The following is a 26,536-nucleotide window of genomic DNA, read 5'->3' as shown; positions in this document are numbered from 1 at the left end:
GGTCTCTACAACATAATATTCACAATAGCCTTCCCATAATACCAATCATATGAAGAAAAGGGAAATGACTCATAGTCAAGAGAAGAAACAGCCGATAGAAAACAACCCCAAGATGACTGAGATGCTGGAATTTAGTGCACAAGGACTTTAAAAGCAGATATTATAAATATTGTAGACCCAAAATATGGTCATAATGCAACAATAGATGGGAAATTTTAATAGAAAAACAAAAAACCCAGATGGAAGTAAGATAAGGTAATTTTGATCAGGCTGTCTTCAAGTTCAGTTATTCCATTTTGAACAAAGATAAATGATTCAAGAAAAACAGAAAAGTGTCTTGGTGCTGTTAGGATAATATCAGCTGTTAGGATAATATCAAATAGTATATATGTAATTGTAATCTCAGAAGATAAGAGAATGTGTCAGGAAAAATATTTGAAAAGATAATGGCTGATGGTTTCCCAGATTAGGTGAAAAATAAACTTAAAGATGAAAGCAGGTCAGCAAACCTCAAGATGAATACAAGGAAAATCACACCTAGGCACTTCATAGAAAACAGCTGAAAATGAACCAGAACATTGAAAGCAGCCAGAGCTAAAAGATAAATTACATACAGTAGAACAATGATATAAATGATGGGTCACATCTCATCAGGAACAAAGGAGGTTGTAAAGTGGTAGAACATTTTTAAAGTGCTAAAGAAACAAGCTATTTGAAATTTTATGTCCAAAGAGAAATCCTTCAAAGACAAAGGTGAAATAAAAGTATATTCAGAGAAATGAAAACGGAGGCAATTTGTTGTAGATCTTCCCAACAGGAAAATCTGAAGGAAGTTCTTCAGACTTAAGGGAAATGACACCAGATTCCACCGGATGGAATAGTGTGGGGTTTATAGCATAAGTAGATGTAAAATTCATACATTTTAATATATTATGAGTGCTGTAGAGATCTTAAGGATAGTGAGATCTGTGAAACGTCAGTGTTCTTACAAGACGAACAAGAATTTTATGGTGCTTTGTAGTTTTTAGTTTTTTAAAAACATGTAGGTCGGGCTTCCCTGGTGGCACAGTGGTTAAGAATCTGCCTGCCAATGCAGGGGACACGGGTTCGAGCCCTGGTCCGGGAAGATCCCACATGCCACGGAGCAACTAAGCCTGTGTGTCCCAACCACTGAGCCTGCGCTCTAGAGCCCGCGAGTCACAACTACTGAGCCTATGTGCTACAGCTACTGAAGCCCACGTGCCTGGAGCCTGTGCTCCGCAAGAGAAACCCCTGCAATGAGAAGCCCATGCACTGCAACAAAGAGTAGCCCCCGCTCGCCTCAACTAGAGAAAGCCCGCACGCAGCAACGAAGACCCAACGCAGCCAAAAATAAATAAATAAATAAAACTAAAAAAAAAACCGTGTAGGTCATTTATAAAATCATTCACACAGGACTGTTTGGGAGAAAGAACTTAGATGATATGAAAATCAGCTTGTAAGAGAAAAGGAAGTGGTGGTGGTAGTGGGTGTAGATCAGTCCCACATTAAGGGGACTGGAAGTAGTTGCAGGAGCAAACAAAGTTTTTGTAAAATTATTTTTAATAAATTCTGAGAGATCCTTCTCTTATAGTAACTCTGATAGGGTAGAAAGGGTGGAGATGGAGGAAAGAGGAAGGCACTGATAACCCACTCTTAGTAGAAACAATGGCCAGAATCTAGGTGATCTAGAATTATAAGTCTACAGAATCCATAGGTAACTAGGTAATCAAAACTTTCCTGAAGGAGTTTTGGTGTAAAAAGTATCCTGCTCAAATGTATCCACTCTGCTCTCCAGACTTTTGAATCGTACACTGATAGCAGCAAAAACGTCTTAGTACGTACCCTATATATGTAGCCCATGAACGATTGAGCTAATATATTATGAATGTTATAAAGCATTCTAAACAGAAGATAAAAAGAGAAATACAAAGAAACAAAAGTAAAGTTCTAGTGTTATTGGATCACAGCATTATATTTTGTACCTTTTGAGGATGGTATCTAGTTTGAAGACCACTGCAGTGACAATAAAATGGGATGTACTTGTAGTTATTTTGTTTCAGATCATCTGTCTGTATTTCTATTTATGGAGTATACATAAAATTTTATACAACTGGAATATCATATGCCTTTTAAAAACAATCATGGACAGCTTTAAAATTCAATCTTGCTTTTTACCTTTACTATCATTCCTCCCCCCTTGAACCATACTACTCCCCTTCATAGATAACTTAATAACCTAGTGCCTAAGCTGTGCTATGTTTCCCATGTTCATACAGTCATTTATTATTGCTTAATAATAAGGACATAGTATATGAATGTTTCTGCGTCTTCATTTTCTAACTAAAAATAGGTTGTAGAAAATCCTCCAACATAGATAAAACTCATTTTTAATGGTTACATAATATTCCATGTTGTAAATGTGCTGATTTATTGAACCATTTTTCTATTGGCCATTCAGCTTGTTTCCAGTGTTCTTAACTTTTTTTGCTGTTATAAACAGTGATTCAATAAACATGTTAAATATATATCCTTATATACTGGGATATATTTCTTTAAATTATAAAAGATGCAGTTACTAGGTCATTGGATAGCTTTATCTTGAATTTAAGTTTTCTAGATTGATTTCCAAGGTCTTAGAACTCACATTTCCACCAGTGGTGCCAAAGAGTATTGTTCTTCTCCCACTTTATGTCCCTGTCAGCCATAGTTCCATCCTTTTTTCCCCACATTTTCGTGATTTGAAAAAATCTTGGCAGAGTGGGTGTGAAATGCAGTTTTAAGTTTGCGTTACTGGTGAGGCTGGGCATCTTCTCCATCTTCTGGATTTTTCTCTTCAGTGAATTGCATGTTCATGTCCTTTGTCCATTTTCTTACTTGGTTTTGTTCCCATTGGGTTACCCATTTGTTTTGTTGTTAATTTATAAGAGATCTTTGTATCTCATACCCATATTTTTCACGTGCATTGCAGGTATCTTTTCTAATCTCTTATTTAATTATTAACTTTATTTGTGGTATCTCTATGCACAAACCAATTTCTGTTTTCTAAAGTCAACGTAATTTTTCCCAAAGTCAAATTTGAATTATTTGCTTAGAAATTCCAATGCAGAATAGGGTAACAGCCCTGAGAGCAAAGTTCTCCTAGTATATACAGGAGCTGGAGAGGCACTGCCTTCACCATGTTCTCTGGATAGACCTACCGAGCAGGGGCTTAAATTGGGCACATACCCAAGCAAGGTTTGCTATGAGCCCTGTTGCCCTACTGTGGGAATATCCAGCAAGGCAGGATTTACTTGATCGCATTTTGCTGCCTCTCACATAGTTTTGTCCTCCTTGTGCCTTATTGAAATAGGCCATATTTTTTCATTAGGTAATATTGGCTTTAAGAAAACAACATTTCCAGCAGTGTGGATCTTGCAGGTCCTGTAGGGCAGTGGATATTTTATTTCAGCTGGATCAAACCCTGAAAGAGGAATGGAACAGATGTTTGAATTTGGTTAAATGCTTTCAATATTTATTACTTAGGTGACCTAGTTTAGCAGCAGTTGTAATAGAAAAAAACAAGGCCATTTGGGAAAAACAGAGTTTATTGCATTCACCTTAAAAATCAAAAAACGTTCCCCTTTTAATTTTAGTTAGCTTGAATGTGGGTAAGTAAAACCCCGAGAGATTCTCTTCCCACTTTGAACAGACATTTACATGTATACTACATTAAAAATAGTTTCCCATATGAAATATTTTCTGATGTGACTAGAGAACAGTTTTGGAGCTACAGTTCTTGATGTGCTTATAATGGAGTTTCAGAGCTGGGGGACTTCTGAGGTCATCTCATAGAGCCTTACACCTTATAAATGAGGGAACAGACTTAGAGGAATTTGATCCATGGCTCTCAGATTCAGTAGAACAGGCAGAAGTACAATTGAATTTCCAAAATCTGATTCAGTGTTTGTGCTTTCTCCATCTTGAGTGCTGTGGATGCCGTGTCCTGGAAAAGTGAGCTCTTGGATCCTTTACCGTTGTATCCATCCTTGGCTCTTGAGAGGCCAGTCTCAGAGCTCAGTGTAAGGAAGGTGCTGGCTAGGAAGAGGGAAGACTGTAGAAGAACAGCTTGTCTGATATGTTCCCACTATCTTTTGCATTCTTCCGGGTTTATAGGTAATGAGGAAGGAGTGTACAAAGTTAACATCCAAAACCAGAAACCATGAATATCCCTTTCAGCTGCCATTAGGGTCCATGATGGAGAGTTGACTAAAAATTCATGTAAATACAATAGCTCTAACAGTGCTGTGGGAGAAGAATTTGGAGAATGAGCAGTTGGGTATGAAAGGCTTCCCAGACAAGTGGATATTTATTTCCCATATCTGGCCAACCAGCCATTAATTCCTTGCAGTGTGGTAAGACACAGGTCACTGGAGAATGTAACATTATGGCAGCAGAGGCTGAAATCTCATCATGTGGTATAAGGAGCAGCTACCAAAGGGAAGAGTGTTAGAAAGCAGGAGGGGAAAAAAACTGAAGTGATAATGTGGGGGATATAACATATACCTGATTATTACTGTAAAACTGGCATCTTAAACAGTTGGCTAAAAGGAGACAAAAACATATTTGGAATAGACTGGGATGAATAAGCCTTACATTTTATCATCCAGAAATACTGAAGGATGGGGAACAGGAAGGGTAAGAAACCTGCCCTTTCATTCCCTGTTTTCTTATTTTTATTTTTTAATTTTGTTTAGTTTTGGGTTTGTTTGTAGGGAATCTGGGGTCTTTTTTACATAGTTTTTTTTTTATAGTGGTAAACCTTGGCCATTTTAACCTTTTTAAGTGCACAAGTCATTGACATTAATTACATTCATGCTGTTGTGCAACCATCACCACTGTGTTTCCAAAACTTTTTCATCACCCCAAACAGAAACTCTGTACCTATTAAACTATAACTCTCCATCTCTCTCCCACTATTTTTCCCCTCTGCTTTGTCTTTATAAATTTGCCTCTTCTTGGCACCTCATTTAAGTAGACTCATACAGAATTTGTCCTTTTGTATCTGGCTTATTTCACTTCACATCATGTTTTCAAGGTTCTTCCAGGTTGTAGCATGTATCAGAACTCCATTCCTTTTTATGGTTGAGTAATATTCCATTGTGTGTATATCACATTTTGTTTATCCATTTGTCTGTCAAAGGGCACACCTTAGGTTGTTTCTTTCACCTATTATGCATGATGCTCCAGTGAACACTGGTGTACAAGTATCTGTTCGAGTCCCTGTTTTCAGTTCATTTTGGTCATATACATGGGAGTGGAATTGCTGGACCATATGGTAATTACGTCTTTAGCTTTTTGAGGAACTGCCAAACTATATTCCATAGTGGCTGTGGTGCTAGGTTCCTTGACTCTCTATTGGAAACTGGTGGAGGTCTCTCACTTGTAGGTATAACTATATAGATAACTGACCTCAGGGTTGCTGAAAGGGACTGTAAATTCCAAACTCAATATTTACAAATAACTTCAGAATTTTTTTTAATAAAAATTGTTTGAAACAAACATTGCTTTTAACTATACATTTGGGCAGTCTCTGAATATGAACTCTAATGTTACCAGAGGGGTAAAATCCTGTATTTGTGCTCTCCTCCTTATTGGTGGAGGGAAGTAAAAGAATCTGACACCCTTGTGTGTGCATCAGATATTGTGCTAGGTATTTTCACACACTTAACTTACTGATACCCAAGAAAAGTATAGGTAAAGTCATATAATTAATGTACCCCCATGTTTACTAAATAATGAGGCTTCATTTTGTAAACCATAGAACTCACAATTCTCAGATCATTATATCAGAGGAATGAAAATGTTTCTCTATGCTTGTAATCTGTATTTTGATCAAGGATCACACAATGAATTGTAAAAGGCTTTATTTAGATTATGTGTGAAATTAATATATGTTAATTAATAAAACTGAATCGTTTTTAAAAAAACAAATCCCATTTCATGTTGTCTTTACATTACCTTTGTGAGGTGGATATCATCACTCTCATGTTGCAGTGAGGAAACTGAGATAATTCTCCCCTTCCTTCCCAGGGCAAGTGGTAGCATTAGGATCTGGTTCCTAGAATTTGATGAAAAAGCTTTGCAGTTGTCACTTCCTCAGTAGGGTAGAAGCCCTTAATTATTGTTTACATTTTGCATTTTTCTTAGATTGTATTTAGTTAGGTTTACCCTGGCCTCTCTTAGTTTAGATAAATAGGAGATGGCTGCAATTCCTTTTAAATTTGTGTGCAGGGATGCTGTCCCAAGTAACCAAATGTGGTAGCTCATTTTTGACAAAACTAAGGACTTTGGTTATTAACAATATTTCCTTCCATGGTTACTTGCTAAATAAATCATCAAAACCTTGAACTGAATAAGTTTAGTCATCTGTGCTTTTCAGAGCTTTTGAGCAGTTACCTCATCCTTTGCAGATAGGATATCTGCCTCATTAGCTTGTAGCTTTTTTTTTAAATTTTATTTTATTATTATTTTTTATACAGTAGGTTCTTATTATCTATTTTATACACATCAGTGTATACATGTCAATCCCAATCTCCCAATTCATCCCACCACCACCCCCACCCTCCCACCCCCGCTTTCCCCCCTTGGTGTCCATATGTTTGTTCTCTACATCTGTGTCTCTATTTCTGCCTTGCAAACTGGTTCATTTGCACCATTTTTCTAGATTCCACATATATGCCTTAATATACGTTATTTGTTCTTCTCTTTCTGACTTACTTCACTCTGTATGACAGTCTCTAGGTCCATCCACGTCTCTACAAATGACCCAATTTCATTCCTTTTTATGGCTGAGTAATATTCCATTGTATATATGTACCACATCTTCCTTATCCATTCGTCCGTTGATGGGCATTTAGGTTGCTTCCATGACCTGGCTATTGTAAATAGAGCTGCAATGAACATTGGGGTGCATGCGTCTTTTTGAATTTTGGTTTTCTCTGGGTATATGCCCAGTAGTGGGGTTGCTGGACCATATGGTAATTCTGTTTTTAGTTTTTTAAGGAACCTCCATACTGTTCTCCATAGTGGCTGTATCAATTTACATTCCCACCAACAGTGCAAGAGGGTTCCCTTTTCTCCACACCCTCTCCAGCATTTGTTGTTTGTAGATCTTCTGATGATGCCCATTCTAACTGGTGTGAGGTGATATGTCATTGTAGTTTTGATTTGCATTTCTCTAATAATTAGTGATGTTGAACAGCTTTTCATGTGCTTCTTGGCCATCTGTATGTCTTCTTTGGAGAAATGTCTATTTAGGTCTTCTGCCCATTTTTGGATTGGGTTGTTCTTTTAATATTGAGCTGCAAATATATAAACAGCATGAGCTGTTTATATATTTTGGAGATTAATCCTTTGTTCATTGATTTGTTTGCAACTATTTTCTCCCATTCTGAGGGTTGTCTTTTTGTCTTGTTTATAGTTTCCTTTGCTGTGCAAAAGCTTTTAAGTTTAATTAGGTCCCATTTGTTTGTTTTTGTTTTTATTTCCATTACTCTAGGAGGTGGGTCAAAAAGATCTTGCTGTGATTTATGTCAAAGAGTGTTCTTCCTATATTTTCCTCTAAGAGTTTTACAGTGTCTGTAGCTTGTAGCTTTGATAATTAGAAATAGAAGAAAAGTAGGGATGTGCATGGCTGGAATTTCTTTGTCTTTTCATTCTTTTTTCTTCTCTTGCTATTTGTTTTCTCTTTTTCTTTTTGTGAATACTAAGCAATATTGCCACCTTGCACGTAAGTAATGTTTTCTACTTTTTAACTTTTTTCTTCTAGTTTTATTGATTTTTTTTCTACTTTTCAAAATACTTGTAAATAGATGATCTCATTTGATACAGGTTTAAAATAATTTCATATACTTGTAGTTTGTAAACTCTTAGAGAATGGTTTAAACACATAAAAACAGAGAAAATAGTATGGAGAAACTCCAAAGTGTATCCATCCTTATCAATTCAGAGCCAATTGTGTTCTTTTATACTCTGCCTACTTCTCTTCTTCCCCCTGATTATTTTGAAGTCAATCTGTAAATATTTAGCATATATTTCAGTATCCCTAAAAGATAAGGGCTCTTAACACATACCCTCAAGACCTTTATCCCACCTAAGATAATTAATAAAATTTATCATTAAGAATCCAGGTAAACTTCCCTAGATGTTTCATAAGTTTTTAACAGCTTATTTGTTCAAATTGGGATAAAAAAATATTTATCGTGGCAGTTTTTGTTTCTTAAATATTTTGATCTGTGAGTCCCTCTTCCCTCTTTTTGTGTTTCCTTGAAATCTCTTCACTGAACTGTAGATTTTGCTGGGAAATTAACATGTACTTTGCCCATTGAATTTGCTGTAAGTGGTGTGTAGGTCCAGATGCTTGATCACATTCAGGTTTGATTTTTGATGGGACTGCTTCCAAAGTGGTGGTGTGCTCTTCCATCATGGGGCATGTGTTGTCTCTTTTTGAGATGTTAGCAGTCATTGATTATTGACTACATTTCAATAGGGGTAGCAAATATGGTATTTTAATTCTATCCTTTTTCTGCTAGAAAAATTTTCCAAACCATCTCTCCTCAGTTGTTTGCTTGAGGTTCAGTTTGTATAGAGAAAGTAGTGGGTTATATATTGGGCTTTTTCAGAGAAACAAAACCAATTGCATGTGTGCATATGTGTGTGTGCATATATACTGTATATAATGAGATTATTTTAAGAAGTTGGCTCATGTGATTATGGGGGCTGGCAAGTCCAGGTTTGAAGTAGAGCCAACAGGCAGAGATCCAGGAGAACCTAACCAATGGTGCAGGTAATGTTAGAAGGTAGTCTGCTGCAGAATTCCCTCTTAGTCAGGGAGGCTGGTCTTTTTGTTCTATTCAGGCCTTCAACTCATTAGATGAGGCTCACCCACATGATGGAGGGCAATCTGCTTACTCAGAGTCCACCAAGTTAAATGTTAATCTCATCCAAAAACACCCTCCAAGTTGAAACATAAAATTAACCATCACATGAGGGTGTAGTGCTAATTGTTGATTGACCAGTTTTCAAATAATGAGTTGATTAACATCTTCCAAAGGTGACTTAGTTTTTTTAATGAATGGTTACATTTAAACATATTTCAAATAATTCAACCCAATCACAGTTATTCTTTGGCTAATGGAGGCTTCTTCAAATGGCTTCATTAGACCTTTTGACCTTCTAGACCTATAGTGATGTCACTTCTCTCATTTCTAATATTGATAACTTGTCTTCTTTCTCTTTTTGTTTATCATTCTAGCCAGAGATTTATCAGTTTTACTGATCTTCTCAAACAGCTTTTATTGACTTCCCCCCCCCTCCCAAATTCATATATTTCTGCTCTGGTCTTTATTTCATTTCTTTTTATTTTGGGTTTTACTTTCCTTTTTGCTGGTTTCTTTACTTGGAAGCTGAGGTCATTGATTTGAGACCTTTCTTCTTTTCTAATATAGGTATTTAGCATTACAAATTTACTCCTTGGTGTAGTGGTTTAGCAGCATCCCACAGATTTGGATAGGTTGTGTTTTCATTTTAATTCAGTTCAAAATAATTTTTATTTCCCTTTTGATTTTGTCTTTGATCCATTGGTTATTTTGAAGTTTGGTTTTTAGTTTACAAGTATTTGGAGCATTTTCTAAAGATACTTCTGTTATTGATTTCTAATTTAATTCTGTTATGGTCAGAGAACATAGTTTGTATGACCCAAACCCTTTAAAAGTTACTGAAATTTGTTATATGGCCCAGAATGTGTTCTATCTTGGTAAATATCTTGTATGCATTTGGGAAACATGTGCTCTGCCCTTGGGCAAAGTGTTCTATGAATGTCAATTGGGTTAAGCTAGCTGATAGTGTTGTTCAAGTCTTCCGTATCCTTACTGATTTCTGTGTACTTGTTCTGTCAATTGAAAGGTACTAAACCTGCAGTTACAGCTACAAAGTTTTATCTATTTCTCATGGCTTTTTTAAAAATTTCATTTAAGTTTTCACTTCATGTATTTTGAAGCTCTGTTATCAGGTTCACAACTGTTGAGGATTCTTATGTCCTCTTGATGAATTGACCCTTATCCTTATGAAATGATGCTTTTTATCCTTGATAATATTCCTTGCTCTGAAATCTACTCTGCCTATTATTAACAGCGCCACTGCAGCTTTTATCTGACTCATGTTAACGTGTTACCTCTTTTTTCATCCTTTTGTTTTTAGCCTATTTGTGTCTTTATATTTAAAATGGAATTGTTGTAAGCAGCATATACAACACCTGGGCGTTTTTATTCAGTCTGACAGTCTTTGACTTTTCATTGAGTTAAGACCATTTACACTTTTTAAGCGCTTAATTTCAGTCCACTTCATTTAAAAAAAAATTTTATTGGAGTATAGTTGATTTACACTTCATTTTTTTTTTAATCTCCCAAGCATTATGATTATTAAACTTCCCAAGAGGAGGCCTTGCTCACTGTGCTTCTTAGAGTCTCTTCTTCATTACAGCTCTTTTATTATAGTCCCCTCCCTTTTAGGAATTTGGGATTAGAGGGTTGGAGAATTCCTTGAATGTTTGCATGTAGCAGTCAGGTCCAGAAGGCTCTTCTAACCAGGGCTATTCCAGGGCACAGGGTGCCTCTGAGAGGCCAGCACTTGAGGTCAGACAGATGTCTTCAGAGGAGAACGTGAGGACCGTGAGAGTAGTGTGGAGAATTGTTGGTGCAGCCCTGTGCCTTTCTCTCTTGTTATCCGAGACAATTCATGTCTGGCCCCAAATGCTTCTGACCTTGTTGGCATAACCAAAGCCATACAGTAGATGGGACTCACCTTCCTTAGAAAGCGGTTTAGTGACTGACCAGATCTTATTTTTGCATCGTGTCTTTATGGCACACCCTCAGCGCAGTGCTAAGCAGTTTATCAAAGGGCTTTCTCCAACCACATTCTATACTGTTCCTTTGAGGAGTTCTAATAAAAATGATTATTTTCTTGGCCATCCCATTACATTTTCAGTGATATTCTAGCATTCCTTATACCCAAGCCACCCAAACAACTTGAGTACAAGGCCACCTTCCTGTGGCCTTAATGGGGCTTCCAAAAGACACAGGTGGAAATTGTATGTTTTTTATCAATTTCTTTATTGTTGAATCTAAATTCTTGTGTTCCTGGTTGCATCATTTCTGTGGACATCTTCATTGCTACTCCTGGAGGCCATTGGCTCTTTACTCAGGTGTTCATTACACCTGTTTTGTGTTAATAGCTCATGATTACAGCAGTGTTTCTCAACCTCAGAACTGTTGACATTTTTAGCCCAATAAGTCTTTCTCATGAAGGACTGTCCTGTATGTCGTAGGATATTTAGTAGCATCCCTGGCTTCTACCCACTAGATGTGAGCACCTTACCTCCACATCCTGATAATTACAGATGCCTTCAGATATTGCCAAATGTCCCTGGTTGGGAGTCAAATCACCCCAGTTAAGAACCACTGGTAAAAGAAAATCGGTTCAACTTGGTTGAGTTTACCATGTTTATTCATGATGACCACCAAAGCTCCCTTAATTTCCATGTCTTTCCAACATGCCCCCCAACCCCCACTATCTACCTTCTTTAATTTTATTTTTTCAATATTTTTTTGTCTTTTTCATCTCATTTGAAGCGTAAGACTTTTTACTGTTCTATCCCTACATTGATATTTTCAGTGTAATCTTTACTTTCTTCCTGTTCTCATGACTGTGTTTGCTTGTTTCATTTCACTTTCTCTGTGTTTGTTCTGGCATGCTCTAGCCCTCACTCTGTTACTGGAAGTCTGTGCTGTCCTTTAGACTCGTCATCAGCAGCCTTTTACCTCCTTATTTTTTTTGGTTGGATAGATAATTTCCTATGAATGGGGTTACTGAAAACAAACACTTGTCTCCCCTTACCTCTGTGTGTGTGTGTGTGTGTGTGTGTGTGTGTTACTCTGCCTTGCGACCTCTTCCTAGAGGGAGGTTTTTCTTTGTCCATCTCTGTGCACATTGTCCTTGAACTTTGCAGGAAAGAGCCTTTCTCCATCAAATCACAGCTTGCATTTCTTATTTACTTTGGTGCATTCTGTTCTTTGAGGAGCATCCACCCACGCTTCTAAGCTACTTGAAACACAACCGGGCACATATGACCACTTGAACTTTGTAAAGAGAAACAGGCCCTGAAAGACTGGAGCTGACTTCTCTGTGGCAGCCTGTTTCCTCTCCTAGTTTTTCTTCATCCTGATTATAAACCTGAGTGCCCTAATCATAGGGGAGAGGGTTTGATCATGTCAGACCTACCTTCTGTGGGAAACATTTTATGGTCTGTTGGAGGCTCCCTTCTGTGAGGTCCAAAGCCCTTTCCTTAAGTGGAAAGGGGCTTGGGTGTTGCCAGATCCTCCCACCCGCTCTACAGGTCAAATAATGGATTTAGTAGAAATATGGAAAAATTTAGTCCATTCTTGTGCCAAAAATTGCCACTCTGGAGGCAGAAGTGTAAACAGTGTGTAACTAATCCCTTCTTTTAAGGAAAGAAGTTTTATGTAATTGTTTCCTTTCTACTTACAAAGATACAAAGGTTTACACAGATTCAAGTCTTCAGATGGCTGACTGTACCCCTGCCTTCTGGCCTGCTTCTCTCCTTTTCCGAGTGTCACTAGTAGAGCGCTCATCAAGTGTTTCACCCCATGCAGTCCCACTTCTGTCACTAGTAAAGTGGCAGTGCTGAGGGGGCTGTTGACCTACAACCCAACCCAGTGGCCTTTTCCAATTGCTTGTTTCCCTGCCTTTTCTGCAGCAATTTTCTGGTGGTTCTCTCTCCTTTCCATCTAGAAACTTTCTTCCACTTATCGTTTCTGTATCTGTGTTATTTTTGTTTTTATCTCCTCTTGATTTTCTTTGTGCCCCCACCACTAAGTGCGACTAGCCTCCAAGACTGTGTGATTCCATAGTTTTTCTGAAACATTTTTGCCTTAGAAGAATTTGGCCTCTCTTGGAACATCACTGTTCCTAAACTCAGAGGCTTTCTGTATCTGCTCCCCAGAGATCCACCCCACATTTCTCTCTCTAGAACTAACATAATTATCTTCCTCACACACTGGCCCTTTTTTTCTGACTGCTTTAACTCGGCACACCTCCTTGCCTTTACTTTTCCTCTTGGACTTGAACCAAAAATACCCTTCTAGTCAACCAGGCTGGAAACCTTCATCATCACTTGACTCCTTTTCCTTTTGCTCCCTGCCACCCTTAATTTAATCCTCAAGTCCTATTACTCCTTCTGCTAGTGACCTCTGGCCAGTTCTAGATTTATTCCCTTTAAATGTTGTCTAAAAACTGCTTGCCGTAGGAGATGAAGATTCAGCTTATTCATTTCACCTCTTGCTCCCCACCCTTCCTCTCAAACATCATTGTTTAGTATTGTTTGTCTCTACATACTCCGCCAACACATTTAAACCTCTATTTCCTCTCCCGTCAACCTCATCTTTCAAGGTTGTGAATGTTCTCTCATGACCCTCCATTTTGTAAGATGAGGGCAGTGGCTCTCCTCATCTTCCCTTTACTTCTCCTCTTCCAGAATTTGCCAACCTCCTACAGCTAGGTATGTATATTTATATCATCTACGTTGGTCACATGGGTTGTTTCTAGCAGTTACAGCCTTCGCAATATTGTCTGTGGGTGTTCCACTCAAGGCAAAGCCGAGTATAGGGTGCTTGGGTTGCTCCCTCTGTGTGTCCATAGCCAACATCTCTGTGCTTTCTGAAGGAGTGTGTTCCTAGCATCAAATGGGAATGGGTTCTCCCTTTTCCCATTCCATCAATTGCATATATATAGTCAAGTTTCTCCAAAATCTCAATCATGTTTTCCATTCTCATGACTCCCCCTTTTTTCCCTAGGATCATTCTCCTGGAACGCCCTGTCTCCTGGTTGCCTGGCAACCTTCCTTTTAGGGGAAATATGGGAAACCAGTCTTGAAGCTAGGGGATCTCCAAACACCAGAATGAGAGGGCCTTACTCTGGGGGAGTAAGTTTTGTGGTTTGTACCACATAGTTCCGTTTTTTTAGAGAAGAAGACCCATTTTTTTCCCGGATGGGGGTAGAAGCCTGACTTTTGGATGTTCTCTTTGCTAGAATCAGGGAGAACAGCTGCCTTCATATGTAGCCTTCTTAGTGAAGACACCAGTGTTCAGCCCTACTTCTCATTATCACCCTGTGCTTTACTTGGTTTGAGTATCCAGAACATGTCTGTGGTCTCCTGGGAAGATGGTTTCCTCTGTGCCTGTGTGATTTTTTCGACCAGTGTCCTTAAGCTACTTTGTGACCCATTAGGAGTCAGAAAGTCATGACATCAATGTAGTAGTTCAAGACTGTCATTTAAAAAAATGACAGGAGAGAATATTCGTGTCCTTTGCATAGTAAGGATAAATATACTATTTTGTAATACTTAGCTGTATTTAAAAAATATATATGTATGGATGTGTACTGGATCTCCATGTGAAATGTGCTTCTTACTGTAGATGGAGGTAAAAGAAGTTAAAATATTTAGGTATGGCTTCCTTCCTGCTACAACAGTCAACATTTCTCAGTCTGCCCGGCTCTCTTACAGATTTGTTGAAATTTTTCCTGTATGTGTTAATGGGCTTTGTGAAACATTTTTAGTATCCTTGGACAGCACCTGTGCCACAAATCAGAAAGGATGCTGGAGCCAAGACCCTGAGGTCTCCAGCTCTGTCAAATGTGAATTTCTTACTTATGGGACTGAGTGGATATCCTGGGGAGTCCAGTGGAGTCGGGGAGGGAAGAACACAAAGGGCTTGGGACAGTAGATGTTTGTCAGAACAGAGTACTTCAATGTTTTAATGACTAGTGTGGCTGTCCTATTGCATAACAGCCAAATGTCAAGTCTGGATTTCTCTTCTTTTTTTATTCCTTACCTATATCTTTTAGGGCTTCTTTGGAGGAAGGGAAAATATATGGGTGCCCCCAAATCCATTTTGAACCAGGGGTCCTGTAGTTTTCATTTTAATCTAATTTTCTTTAAACATTTTGGTTTTCCCTTAAAAAATTATTTATAATGCTATGAGAGATCTGATTTTCACTAGCGATGGTTAAGCCTTTTTTTTTTTTTTTTAATGTAAAGGGATGGGGGAAGAGAGGAGAAAATCCCAATTGAAAGGAGATTTTTTTTTCTTCCCTGGGAGATAGGAAACACTACATATACTTCAGTGAAAGAGAAGGAAAAGAAGAGTTAAAGAGGATATATATTTGTAAGGCTGAGAGATGGTCCAAAGCGGAAATAATTGTGAAGGGTGAAATTAGAGGAAAAGGTAGATGCCAACCATGAAGGAGGAAGTGAGGAAGAGAGAGTCGGATGGTGATTACACTTAATTTCTGTTTGTGGAATGAGTGAGTGGACAGGTGCCTCTACTTGCCCCACATGGTGTCACTTCTTATGGCTTTGCTTCTCCACGAGGCCACGAGACAGAGTGGCCTGTCTGTTCATGTGTCTGTGTGTCTTGGCGAGCACATGTATTTAGTTGCATCCTCGAATTGGAGGAAAGTGAAGGAGGTGGAGGACGAGGAAGCACAGCTCTGTGTAGTTTCATATCTGCAATGTGTTTGTCGCTTGTAGGATAGTTAGAGTAAGACCTGGGTACCGGTACCAGTACTATTACTCATTTCCTTTAGTTAATGATGGCTGAGGTTTGTTACTCAAGTTCTAGACCTGGTACAGCTCTCTTGTTTGTTCATTACCTTTTTGTTAAGGTTTAGGGAAAAGGAGCCCACACACACATATGCTTTCAGCTCGTTTCTTGCTGCTTCTCACTTCTGTGATTCAGAGGGGAGAGAAAGGGAGGACCTCAACTAGAAGGCAGAGCCCACGGTCACCCTTATCTGGCAGTGGTCAGAGCAGGAATGAGTTGTAGCAGCTTCAAGGTCTCTTGGAATGCCGGGCTGTCCTCTTCTGAACAGGAGTCAGCCTGTACTTCTCTCAGCAGGTCCCAGTAGTATAGTGACGGGGTTGACAGTGTAGCTGGGGAGCGAGTTGCCCCTGAGATGAGAAGGAGGGCTTCCCCTTTCCACAAGGCTGACAGAGCAGCCTTGTGGTTCTTATCAGTCACCACCAGATGTGTCCAGCTGTTTCACTTTCTACTTCATCCCAACCAAACATACTTAAAGTTCAAACCGACACTTACATCATCAAAACAAAAGTGTTTCCAATGTTAAGCTTTAGGCTTTTAGTAACTTAAGTCAGTCATCCAGTGACAAAGAGAATGCCCTTCCATGGCATTGCGTCTGGGAAAATCTAGGCGCAAGATGTATTTTCCTAGGCTTTCCTGGGACTACAGGGTTGAAAGTAATAGGTTTAGATCGCTGACTGGCTAAGAGGGAAGCACCCTTAATCCCAGCCTCTTCTATTTGTCTCTCATGGTTGTCTTGTCTCACAAAATAGCTCATCCATCCCAACCAGAATGAATCCAATAGGCTGGATCTATTCAAGATTCTGCTACTGCTTTTGATGAGACACTGTATGGGTGTTTTTGGTGGCTTGATGATTTATCTTTCTTGCTCACCACCCGTGGTGTCATTTCTTCCTCTTGTTCAGATAGTCCCTCATTAGGGCCAGTCTTTTGGGAAGATGGTTGACTGGGCTAAACTCATGCTAATAAGGTGCCACAAAACCCCAGTTATACTATGGTAGTTTGGAAATATTGTTCAGTTTAGATGGCTTTAACGTGTCACAGTCAATAATATTCAAGATTACAGCAGAGGGCAAGTTTCCTTCCAGAGGCTCAGTTTGCTACTAAAATGGTCTGTTCCAACAATTTTAATAGCAAGTTTGCATTTTCCAGAATTAGTTGGTATATCTTCTTTATATTCTACATTGTTTGTCTTGCTTAGTGAATGATTTCAATTCTGTCCCTCAGGGAGTGATTAGATCTGGATGAAGGCTTATTTTAAAGTATACAGTACATGCAGCAGTAGAAAACTGTCATAGAAGAGAAAAGGGTTCAACCAGGAGGGTGAAAACACATAATCGTGTTCAGGAGTCCTCAGAGGTCTTGACTCGTGTCATTGACAAAATTATGAGATTGTCGTAAGTTATTATTCTTCTTAGAGACTAGTAATTATGAAACACTTAACCTAAATAGTACAGTTTTAATCATTGAGATACAGCATGAAATATTAAAATAACTGTTAACTACAATGATATGAGTGTGTTTTTTCCCCATCATCATAATTTATATTTCAAAAGATTATAAAATTTTTTTCAGTTTTTATGTGTTCAGATTTTTACAAGAATTTTTTTCTTAGCCTTGTGCAGCAGATATTCCATGGTACAGAATAGGAAAGTGAGGCTCAAAGAGGCTTAATACCTTCCTGATATACATACCTGTTCATGCATGTTTTTGTCTTAAATATAACTTGCGTGTGTTGCATGAGGGCTCATGGTAGCTGTGCTTTCAGTGCTTTGATAGACTCCGTCTGTTCACGACCTGTATGTCCTTATGCTTCTTGACTAGACAGGCAGAGTCCCCTTTATGTTGGAGGTTTCCAAGGGTAAGGTGTTATTATTTCTTACTATGTCATGACTACAGTATTTGAAGGAAAAAATTAGCCTTGTATGAAATTTTTATGCTCCTTTCTAAGTTTAACTGATTTCTTATTCTTTCCTTCTTACTTGACTTTAAAAGTCCATTATTAATTTCCTTATCCTTACTTTGTTTCTTTCCAGAGTGACACCCCTTTCCTCACAGAATGTGATGATTCATCATGGCCAGGCCCAGGAATATGTGCTCAAGCCCAAGTACTTTGCAGCTCAGAAGGTGATTTCGGGAGAGCAGTCTACTGAAGGTTCATTCCCTTTAAGATTTGGACACGATCATGGGGCAGCACCTTTTCAGTGTGAGTATGTCCTGTCAATCATCTTTCTAAATTACAGTATCATGGTTTGGAAACACTTCGCTCTGTAGATGGCTCTAATGTGTCACAGTAGATAAAATTCAAGAATCATTTTTTTAAAATCCATACTGGTTCCTGAAACAACCAGACAGCAATATGTTTTCCTTCTTCAGAGGAAAGGCAGTTTTCCTGGACATTGCAGGATCTGAAGTGACTTGCCTGTAATACTGTTTCTGCAAGATGGCTCCATTTCCAAGATATACTTGCTCTAATTTTCTGTACAGTTGTATGGCTGATGTGTTTACATTGATAAAATATTTTCCTTAGTGAGCTAGCCAGGATTTATTCCTTGTGAGATGTCTGCAGTGTCCTGCATTACCCTCCGAGATTTACCTACAGTGGATATTTTCATGTTAGGAGGGCAGTGTTTTTAGTATATCGGTTCCATGGTGTGGCAGGTTTTACTGAGTTTGTAAAGAGCTATTGTATCAGTGGCCAGCTTGGTTAATATCTCACTGTGGGGGAGGTTCAAGGACAAGCCCCAGCTCAGAGGGTGGGGAATGTGATGATTTGTGGGTTAAATATTACAGAGTGTCTGCTGGCAGCATCTGGAGAAAACGTTCTTCAGTGAGGCGGCAGACCGTTCAAAGGGGAGAGCTGGATGCACACGCTCCTTCCAGCAGCTTCCTGCTCCGTCTCACGTTGACGGATGGCCTGCGCCATCAGTAATGAAAGAGAATGCCAGTTGTGAGGTTGAAAAGGACGGTCTTTCACCACCCAGAGTAGTGTGGAGAGCTGAGAGAGAATTCTTACTACTGTTTGGCACTTCAGAAGCCTGTGTCTGTATGGGCTTGATTCCTGGGGACCAGCTCCACATCCCGGAATTGGCCACTTAACAAAAAGAGTAGCTAATATAAGGTATGTACATTCCACTTTTCATCTTTTGAGAAAATTGTGCTCAGGACTTGAGGCTGGACCCCAGAGCAATTGTCTGAGGTGATTTATTGGGATGATGAGGGAAGAATGGAGAAATTGTGTAGATCATCTCCTTGCCCTTTAGAAAGGATAGCTTCCAAGTTATTTGCAAAACAATAGATGTATCATCTTGTTTTTGTTGTTGTTGTTGTTGTTTGCGGTACACGGGCCTCTCACTGTTGTGGCCTCTCCTGTTGTGGAGCACAGGCTCCGGACGCGCAGGCTCAGTGGCCATGGCTCACGGGCCCAGCCGCTCCGCAGCATGTGGGATCTTCCCGGACCGGGGCACGAACCCGTGTCCCCTGCATCAGCAGGCGGACTCTCAACCACTGTGCCACCAGGGAAGCCCTATCATCTTGTTTTTAAAGCTCCTTTGATTTCAGTGCTTAATAGCCTGTTCTCTAGAAATATCCCTAAGTATATAATATTTTTCTAATCTCTAAAAATCTAAAGAGGTACTACTATTTCCTTGAAGCTTTATATAGATCATATTTTATAAAAGCTCTCCAAAATTAGAATGTGATGGGAAGAATTTTTGAAAGCTTATGATCATACTGATAAAAGAATTCTGAATTTCACGGAGGTGTCAGGAAAAGATGGTTTGGGAATCTCTGGTATTAAGACTGGAGACTAGTTTAATTTGCATGAGTATCATTTTGAGCAGGGGTCTGCAAATTTTTTTCTTAAAGGACCAGGTAATAAGTACTTTAGGCATTAGGAGCCAAGATACAAATTGAGGATGTTATATATAGGTACGTACATAACTATTTAAAATGTAGACATTTAAAAATGTAAAAACTCTTAGCTAGTAGGTTGTTTAAAAAAAAAAAAAAGTCAGGTAGCTGGCTGGATTTGGCCCATGGGCTGTAGTTTGCCAACTGGTAATCTAGAGACCTAGTTTCTCAATCTACTAAAAAGACAACCTATGGAATGGGAGAAAATATTTGCAAATGATGTGACTGACAAGGGGTTAATATTTAAAATATACAAACAGCTCATACAACTCAGTATATATAAAAAAAAAAAACCACCCAATCAAGAAAGGGGCAGAAGACTTGAATAGACATTTTTACAAAGAAGACATACAGATGGCTAACAGACACATGAAAAGATGCTCAACATCTCTATAAGAGAAATGCAAATCAAAACTATGAGGTATCACCTCACATCTGTCAGAATGGCTATCATCAAAAAGTCTACAAATAACAAGTGTCGGAGAGGATGTGGAGAAAAGGGAACCCTTGTACACTGAGGATGGGAATATAAATTGGTGCAACCACTGTGGAAAACGGTATGGGGGTTCCTCAAAAAACTGAAGATAGAGCAACCATAAGATCTAGCAATTCCACCATATGATCTAGCAGTTCCACTCCTGGGTATGTATCTGGAAAAAATGAAAACAGTACTTTGAAAAAATACATGTGCCCCAGTGTTCAGTGCAGCACTACTTACAATAGCCAAGATATGGAAGCAAACCAAGTGCCCATCAACAGGTGTTTGGATTAAGATGTGGTGTGTGTATATAAACAATGGAATATTACTCAGCCATAAAAAAGAACGAAATACTGCCATTTGCAGCAACGTGGATGGACCTAGAGAATATTATGCTTAGTAAAATAAGTTGGACAAAGACAGATGCTGTATAATATCACCTGTATGTGGAATCTAAAAGATAATACGAATGTATATACGAAACAGACTCAGAAGGAGGGAGGGACAAATTAGGGGTATGGGTTTAATAGATACAAACTACTATATGTAAAATACATAAGCAACAAGGATATACGTATAACACAGGGAATTATACCCACTGTCTTGTAATAACCTATAATGGAATATAATCTGCAAAAATGCTGAATCAGTATGTTGTATACCTGAAACTAACACAGTATTGTAAATCAGCCATGCTTCAATTGAAAAAAATCAATCTGCTGAAAATATATAGATTTTGGACCTAACTGACTGGTGCCTGAAACAGGACAATTAAACCAAAAGATGCTCTAGAGGCCCTGTGTGTAAGCAACTGTTCTTCAATGTCACTATTCCCAGCAACCCCCCCTCCTCCCCATGATGATTCTCAGATGTAGCTCCACTTGGTTTGGAGGCAGCCAGAAAAGCATGAACTACCAGGAAACCAGTTGTGTTAGATAAGTCTAGTTTCCTTTAACGTTAGAGTGACATGTCACACAGCGCTGGGGAAAGTAATGGATGTTACTCCTGGTTGTTTATAGAAAGCCTTTTGATACTGATGGAAATAACATTTTCACTGGATGACCTATTAATGGCCATGCGGCTGGACTGAATTGCATGAATCACCATGAGTTCCTCAAAAAGTTAAACACAGAGTGACTCTATGACGCAGCAGTTCCACTCCTAAGTATATACTCAAGAGAAGTGAAAACATGTGTACACAAAAATGTATGTACAAATGTTCATAGCAGTGTTATTCACAATAGCCAAAAAGTGAGAGCAACCAAACTGCCCATCAACTGATAGTAGATAAACAAAATGTGGTATATCTTGCCATTGGCTGTTCAGCCACAAAAAGGAATGAGATATGATATATGCCACAACGTGAATGAACCTTGAAAGCATACTGAATGAGTCCAGGTACAAAAGAATCCAGATCACATATGATTCCATTTTTATATGAAATGTCTAGAACAGGCAAATTATATGAAATATCCATGCAGACAGATAGTAGATTAGTGGTTGCTGGGGGCTGGGGAGAGCAGGAATGGGGTGTGACCATTGATGGTTAAGGAGTTTCTTTGGGGCTGATGGAAGTGTATTGGAATTAAATGGTTATCATGGTCGCACAAAGTGTGAATATGGTAAAGCCACGTTATGTTAAAAATAACACAAAAATACTTAAAAATTATTTCCAAATAAGTAGTTATAAAAGTTTCAAGGAATGGAGGTCGCTGGTTCTCTCAGAAGTGCTAAGAATGGCGTTGGGATCTACTTTATCCAGTACCTCCTTCAGTAATTTGTAGGAAAGGTTTGACTACATAAACCAAATTCTGTTGTGGTTGGTTTAGCAGTGTTTTTAACCTAGAGGGAGGGAAGTTGAAATGACTTGATGATAACATTTAAAGGCAATCTTATAACAACAGTCAGTTCAGATTATCTTCCTATCTGCTCAGGGGCAGACCCAAATATCTCACACCTAAAGAGATGATTTCAATACAATGCACTAGAAAAAGATCTTGCTTGAGGGTAATAAGTATCCATTCCAGACTATCTGCTGTTGTGCTGAAAATACCATGGGATGCTTGATCATACTAAAACCAGAAAATAACATTTCGATTTTGGTCCATGGTGGAAGGATTTTTTTATCATCAGGGGTAATCATGGAGAGCTTCCTAAGGTAGAGTGTGGAGTGACTTATAAAGGAGAGTTTTAGGATGAGCAGAAATATCCCTGTAGCTGAAATAGTTCCCTAGACTACTGATTTGCAGCGTTATGCAAAGAGTCCTAGAGCTAAGAAATTGGAGAATCTCTGATTTGAATATTCACCTGCTCCACTTTTTTTTTTTCTATTACCTCAGTTTAATTGGAAATTTTTAGAAATGTAAACTTTTATAATTGGATTTCTCCTTGCTAATTCCAGTGGTTTTCCTCTCAAGGTGGACTTAGCTTTTAAAAAGGTTAATTATATTTTAAAGTTGTCTATTGAAACCTTACTTCAGATTCAACAAAGCCAAAATCTTAGATTTCAAGAAAGGCAGACACCATCTTTTATATACTACCTTTCTAAAGTTTCTAAAATTGATACAAATCAGATTCTTAAAAGAGTTGCTGATTTATCTCCCGATGTGCTCAGAGACATGAGAGAGGGATTGATTATTGTCATTGAGAAAATATGATACTTTTCAGTTACAAAAAGTTAGGAGAAGCCCACATTTAATTTTTACTTAAATTGTTAAACTTAAGCTTTCTGCTTAGGTAAACACCCATAGTGGTGCAGGAAACACATACACAGCCCCATTAGGCTGCTTCTGACAGAAGAAAACCTTATCATGCCTGCACTGGGACCTCAGGAAACATCTTAGCCCTGGATCCTGTGGTCTGTGCTGACCCCTCCCATTCCTTGCAACAGGCCAGTCGACTCAGCTTCTGCTCCCACCCTCACCCCCCGACATGAGTCACGGGCTGACTGGAATTCCTGGCTCCCCCATTTGAAGATACAGCAGCCCTCCTCAGCAGGTCTTAGGTCTGAGAGGGAGGCAAAGAGTCCATTGAGCAACTTTGCTGCCCAAATCCCTGCAGCCCAGTTCTGGCCTGACCGCAGTCCATGTTCCCATACTCTGAAGAGCGCGGGCCCTTTGGGCACACGAGCCTTCCTCTTTTAGCCACACTATGGTTGAATGTGCTAGCATTAGCCTTCAGGCTGTGTTCACACTGCCACCAAGAAGCATAAGGCGTGAAAGTATCTCAGGGTTTGATGACAAGTGTTATATCTCCCCGGGAAAAAAAGTTCATGTGTCTGGAGTGCAGATTTTCTGTGGTTGCAGACTGATAGAGCGAAGATGTTACCATTAAAACTGCATCTTCCTGGTTGCCCTGAGAGAAGAGAGTAGTTCTGCAGAAGGTTAGAGGACACATCCAAGATTTTTGCTTTAGCAAAACAAATCTGAAGTTTAAAGGATAGGCAGGCAGTATTTGGCTTAGGCTGTTGTGCTTATGCCAGCCATTTCAACTAGGTGGGCAGGAATACTCATTAGAGGCTCGGATGCACAGTGCTAGTTACAGAATCTTCACAGGGAGGGAGTCTGTGGTGTAGTTCAGAGCACCCACCATAGATGGAAGTTGGCTTTAAGGAAGACCACATTCATCCTCCACTTCCTGGGCCTTTGCCAAAAAATGGGAGAAGCCGTGGAGTGGCAACTAGAGGAAGGCAAATGTAGATGTAATAAGTGCAGATGAGAAGAATTGGAACCAGATTCTTAAGTGCAGGATGAATTTGCAATAGGGATACCTCCAGAGGAAGAACAGTTTGAAAATGCGGGTGAGGAAGAGTCTGGTCCTGAGAACCACCCTCACCTCATTTGGGTGTTGAAGTTTAAGATGTGAGTGATAGGAAGATCGTGTGAGGAGAGAAAAGGGAGGGGGAAATCAAGTGTGCTGGCAAATCCCAGTTCTCTGAGATGCTCTCTCTGTTAGTTCCTGATTGCTTGGGAGCCCCACTAGGGCAAAGCTTTGCAGACGGACACACTGGGCACTTGGGAGGAAGGAGAATTCCGTAGACTTAATATTCTTCAGCACTCGAAATCCTTCCCTGCATGGAGACTACCCTTAGCTTGTCATGTGCAGGTAAGTGTGTCTCGAGGGAATGGCCCCACACCAATACAACAAGTACGAAGTGACAGTGGAAGCTGTACCAGCCAGAAACGATCTTACAGGAAGCTGATGCAAACTAACAAACGATTTAGCATTTAAAAAGGATACGAGGTGTGAAAACATACTGCCTGGAAGAAGGGTTGGTAGTAAAGCTCTGTGCCTTTTCCCTTGTAAAATCAGCAAGCTCCTGGAGCTGCTTGGTCATCCCCACACAGTGTTGTTTGGGAATCAGGAACATTGAGCCAGTTTCCCAGCCATGTGGCAATGTGGATCTTAGCACTAAGATGGCCAGAAGAAAATTACCCAGTCTTCAATAATTTCTGGTAAAATCCTTGTTGGCCTTAAAAGCTTAGACAGCAAAGCATCAGCATACTGGGTATTAAAAAATGCTTGAGAAAGCATTCTGGTGAATGTGGGTGAACACCAGGGTTTTGCTGAGTTGATGTCCTTAAGAATTCAGGTTCCTTTGAAGGACAGAGTATTACCTATTATAGAAGTTGTTCCATGTGTGGTCTTGGCTGTGGCTGCCGTGCCTCAGTTGGAGGGGTGAGGGCAGGTGGTTTATTTTATCCAGGGGTTGTTTGGTCATACCCCGGAAGGTATGTGGATGTGAACTTCTCATCGCCTGGTTACTCACGCACAGTTCAAGATAGCTGGGCAGTGGTAGGCATGGATTGATTATAAACACTGCCAAGAAGCTTATCCAGCAATGTGAAAACAGTGGAGGAAAACCTAGAGTGAGAGGATTATGTAACCTAAATTCCCCAGTGGGCAGCTTTCCGTGCCAGAGAAAGAGGCTTTTAAACCCAAAGGGCCCAAGATTTCATAACAAACCAATCCAAGGATATTTCTGGGTGTTGAGACTGAGTTCAAGATATTGAGAAACACTGTGTGGCTCCAGAATATTCTGTGACCAAACTGTGATATTTCTAAGGAAAAATAAAACACATGAATTTACAGTTTGCCTGAGGGAAACTACAATGCAACGTTTTGGTAGGAGAAAACTTGAATTTGAAAAAAGATGGTGCCTACTCAGCCTTAGGATTTATTTACCAGAAACTGAGGGCTTGACTTGATTTTTCTTCTAAATGGGAAAATAGCTTCTAGAAAATTAATCATCATTAGAGTTGAAATGATACTTTTGATACAAAAGTTCTGCTTATGAGATGTTATAAAAGGAATTAAAGTAGAATGCTTTGTCTTCTTGTGGGTCAGTCTCCTTATAGAAAGGTCCTCTTAGCATTGAAAATGATGGCCTTGTGGTGAATCTGTACCCACTTTGTGGAGGTAAAGACCTCAGTACCTTCTTTGTGTTTTTGTATGACATTTCTTAAAGAAGTTTTTGTGTTGTGGTTATCTACAATTTTAGTTGTGCATTATTTTTCAATATTGACTTAGTATGAGCGTCTTATGAAATTATCCTTAAGCTGAAAGCCAGCTGTCCTTGGTCTCCCTTTCTCCTCGCATACAAAGGTAGTAGAAATTAATACATGGCAGGAGGAGGAGGAAAACCTTTCTTCCCTAGGAGGTAATTGCAACATGGTTTTATGTGAGTAATTCTTCTGGCAGGCAAACTTTAAATAATGAAATATGTGTATATACACATAAACACACAAATATATTCAATCAAATACATAAATGTGTATTATTTAAAAATTTACTTTTTTGGAGCTCCTTATAGTATCCATATAGCAAGTATCCATTAAAGAAGTTTTCTTGTAGCCCTAACTGTGCTTCACAAGTTTCTCTCAAGGTACCAGTTTAACTAAATGAAAACATTTTAGGTAGGCAGTGGTTGCTCTTGGGAAAAAAAATCATAGATATTTTAAAACCCTGTATCCTAGAAACAGATTTGGAAAGCTTTGCTGAAAGCAAGCAAGCATCATAGTGCAGGTGAGAGGGTGTTAGTCATAGTTTCTTTTGGTTGATGGCCTCTGGGCTTCTTATGTGGGATTGAGCACTCTCCTTTAACAAGGTCTGGAACCCCACGCACCAGGCAGCTGCGCTGCTTGTTTTAATGATCACCATTTAACGGCTACAGGTGCATCTCAGGATCCCTCTTTCCCCAGCAGGGATGATACTGATGAAATGAATCAGAATCTCTCTTAAGGTGTTTGTAAGTTAGAGCTAGGCAGTACACAACTGTTACAAAAGTGAAACACCAGCAGAAGCAGCCAGAGAAGCTTTCTGTCTCATTAATGTTGTATATAAGAATGAAGTTCATCAGCCTTTTCTGAAAAGCACTGGGGACAGGGCAACATATAATGGGGTGCTACAAGTA

At 39.3% G+C, this 26,536-nt stretch overlaps 1 protein-coding gene across 2 annotated transcripts in view; it reads left to right on the top strand.

The window, feature by feature from the left end:
• LTBP1 (latent transforming growth factor beta binding protein 1) overlaps positions 1-26,536 on the top strand; it is a gene marked incomplete at its 5' end in the record, with an annotated part of 437,494 nt that overhangs the window by 133,647 nt on the left and 277,311 nt on the right. For both annotated transcript variants that reach the window (XM_079721395.1, XM_079721384.1), the window contains one exon: positions 17,771-17,940. In XM_079721395.1, the coding sequence (XP_079577521.1) occupies positions 17,771-17,940 (170 nt within the window). The remainder of the gene's footprint in view (positions 1-17,770; positions 17,941-26,536) is intronic.

Source organism: Hyperoodon ampullatus, assembly GCF_949752795.1.
Source record: "Hyperoodon ampullatus genome assembly, chromosome: 15".
NCBI lineage: Eukaryota > Metazoa > Chordata > Mammalia > Artiodactyla > Ziphiidae > Hyperoodon > Hyperoodon ampullatus.
This window is presented reverse-complemented; position numbering and strand designations above follow the sequence as displayed.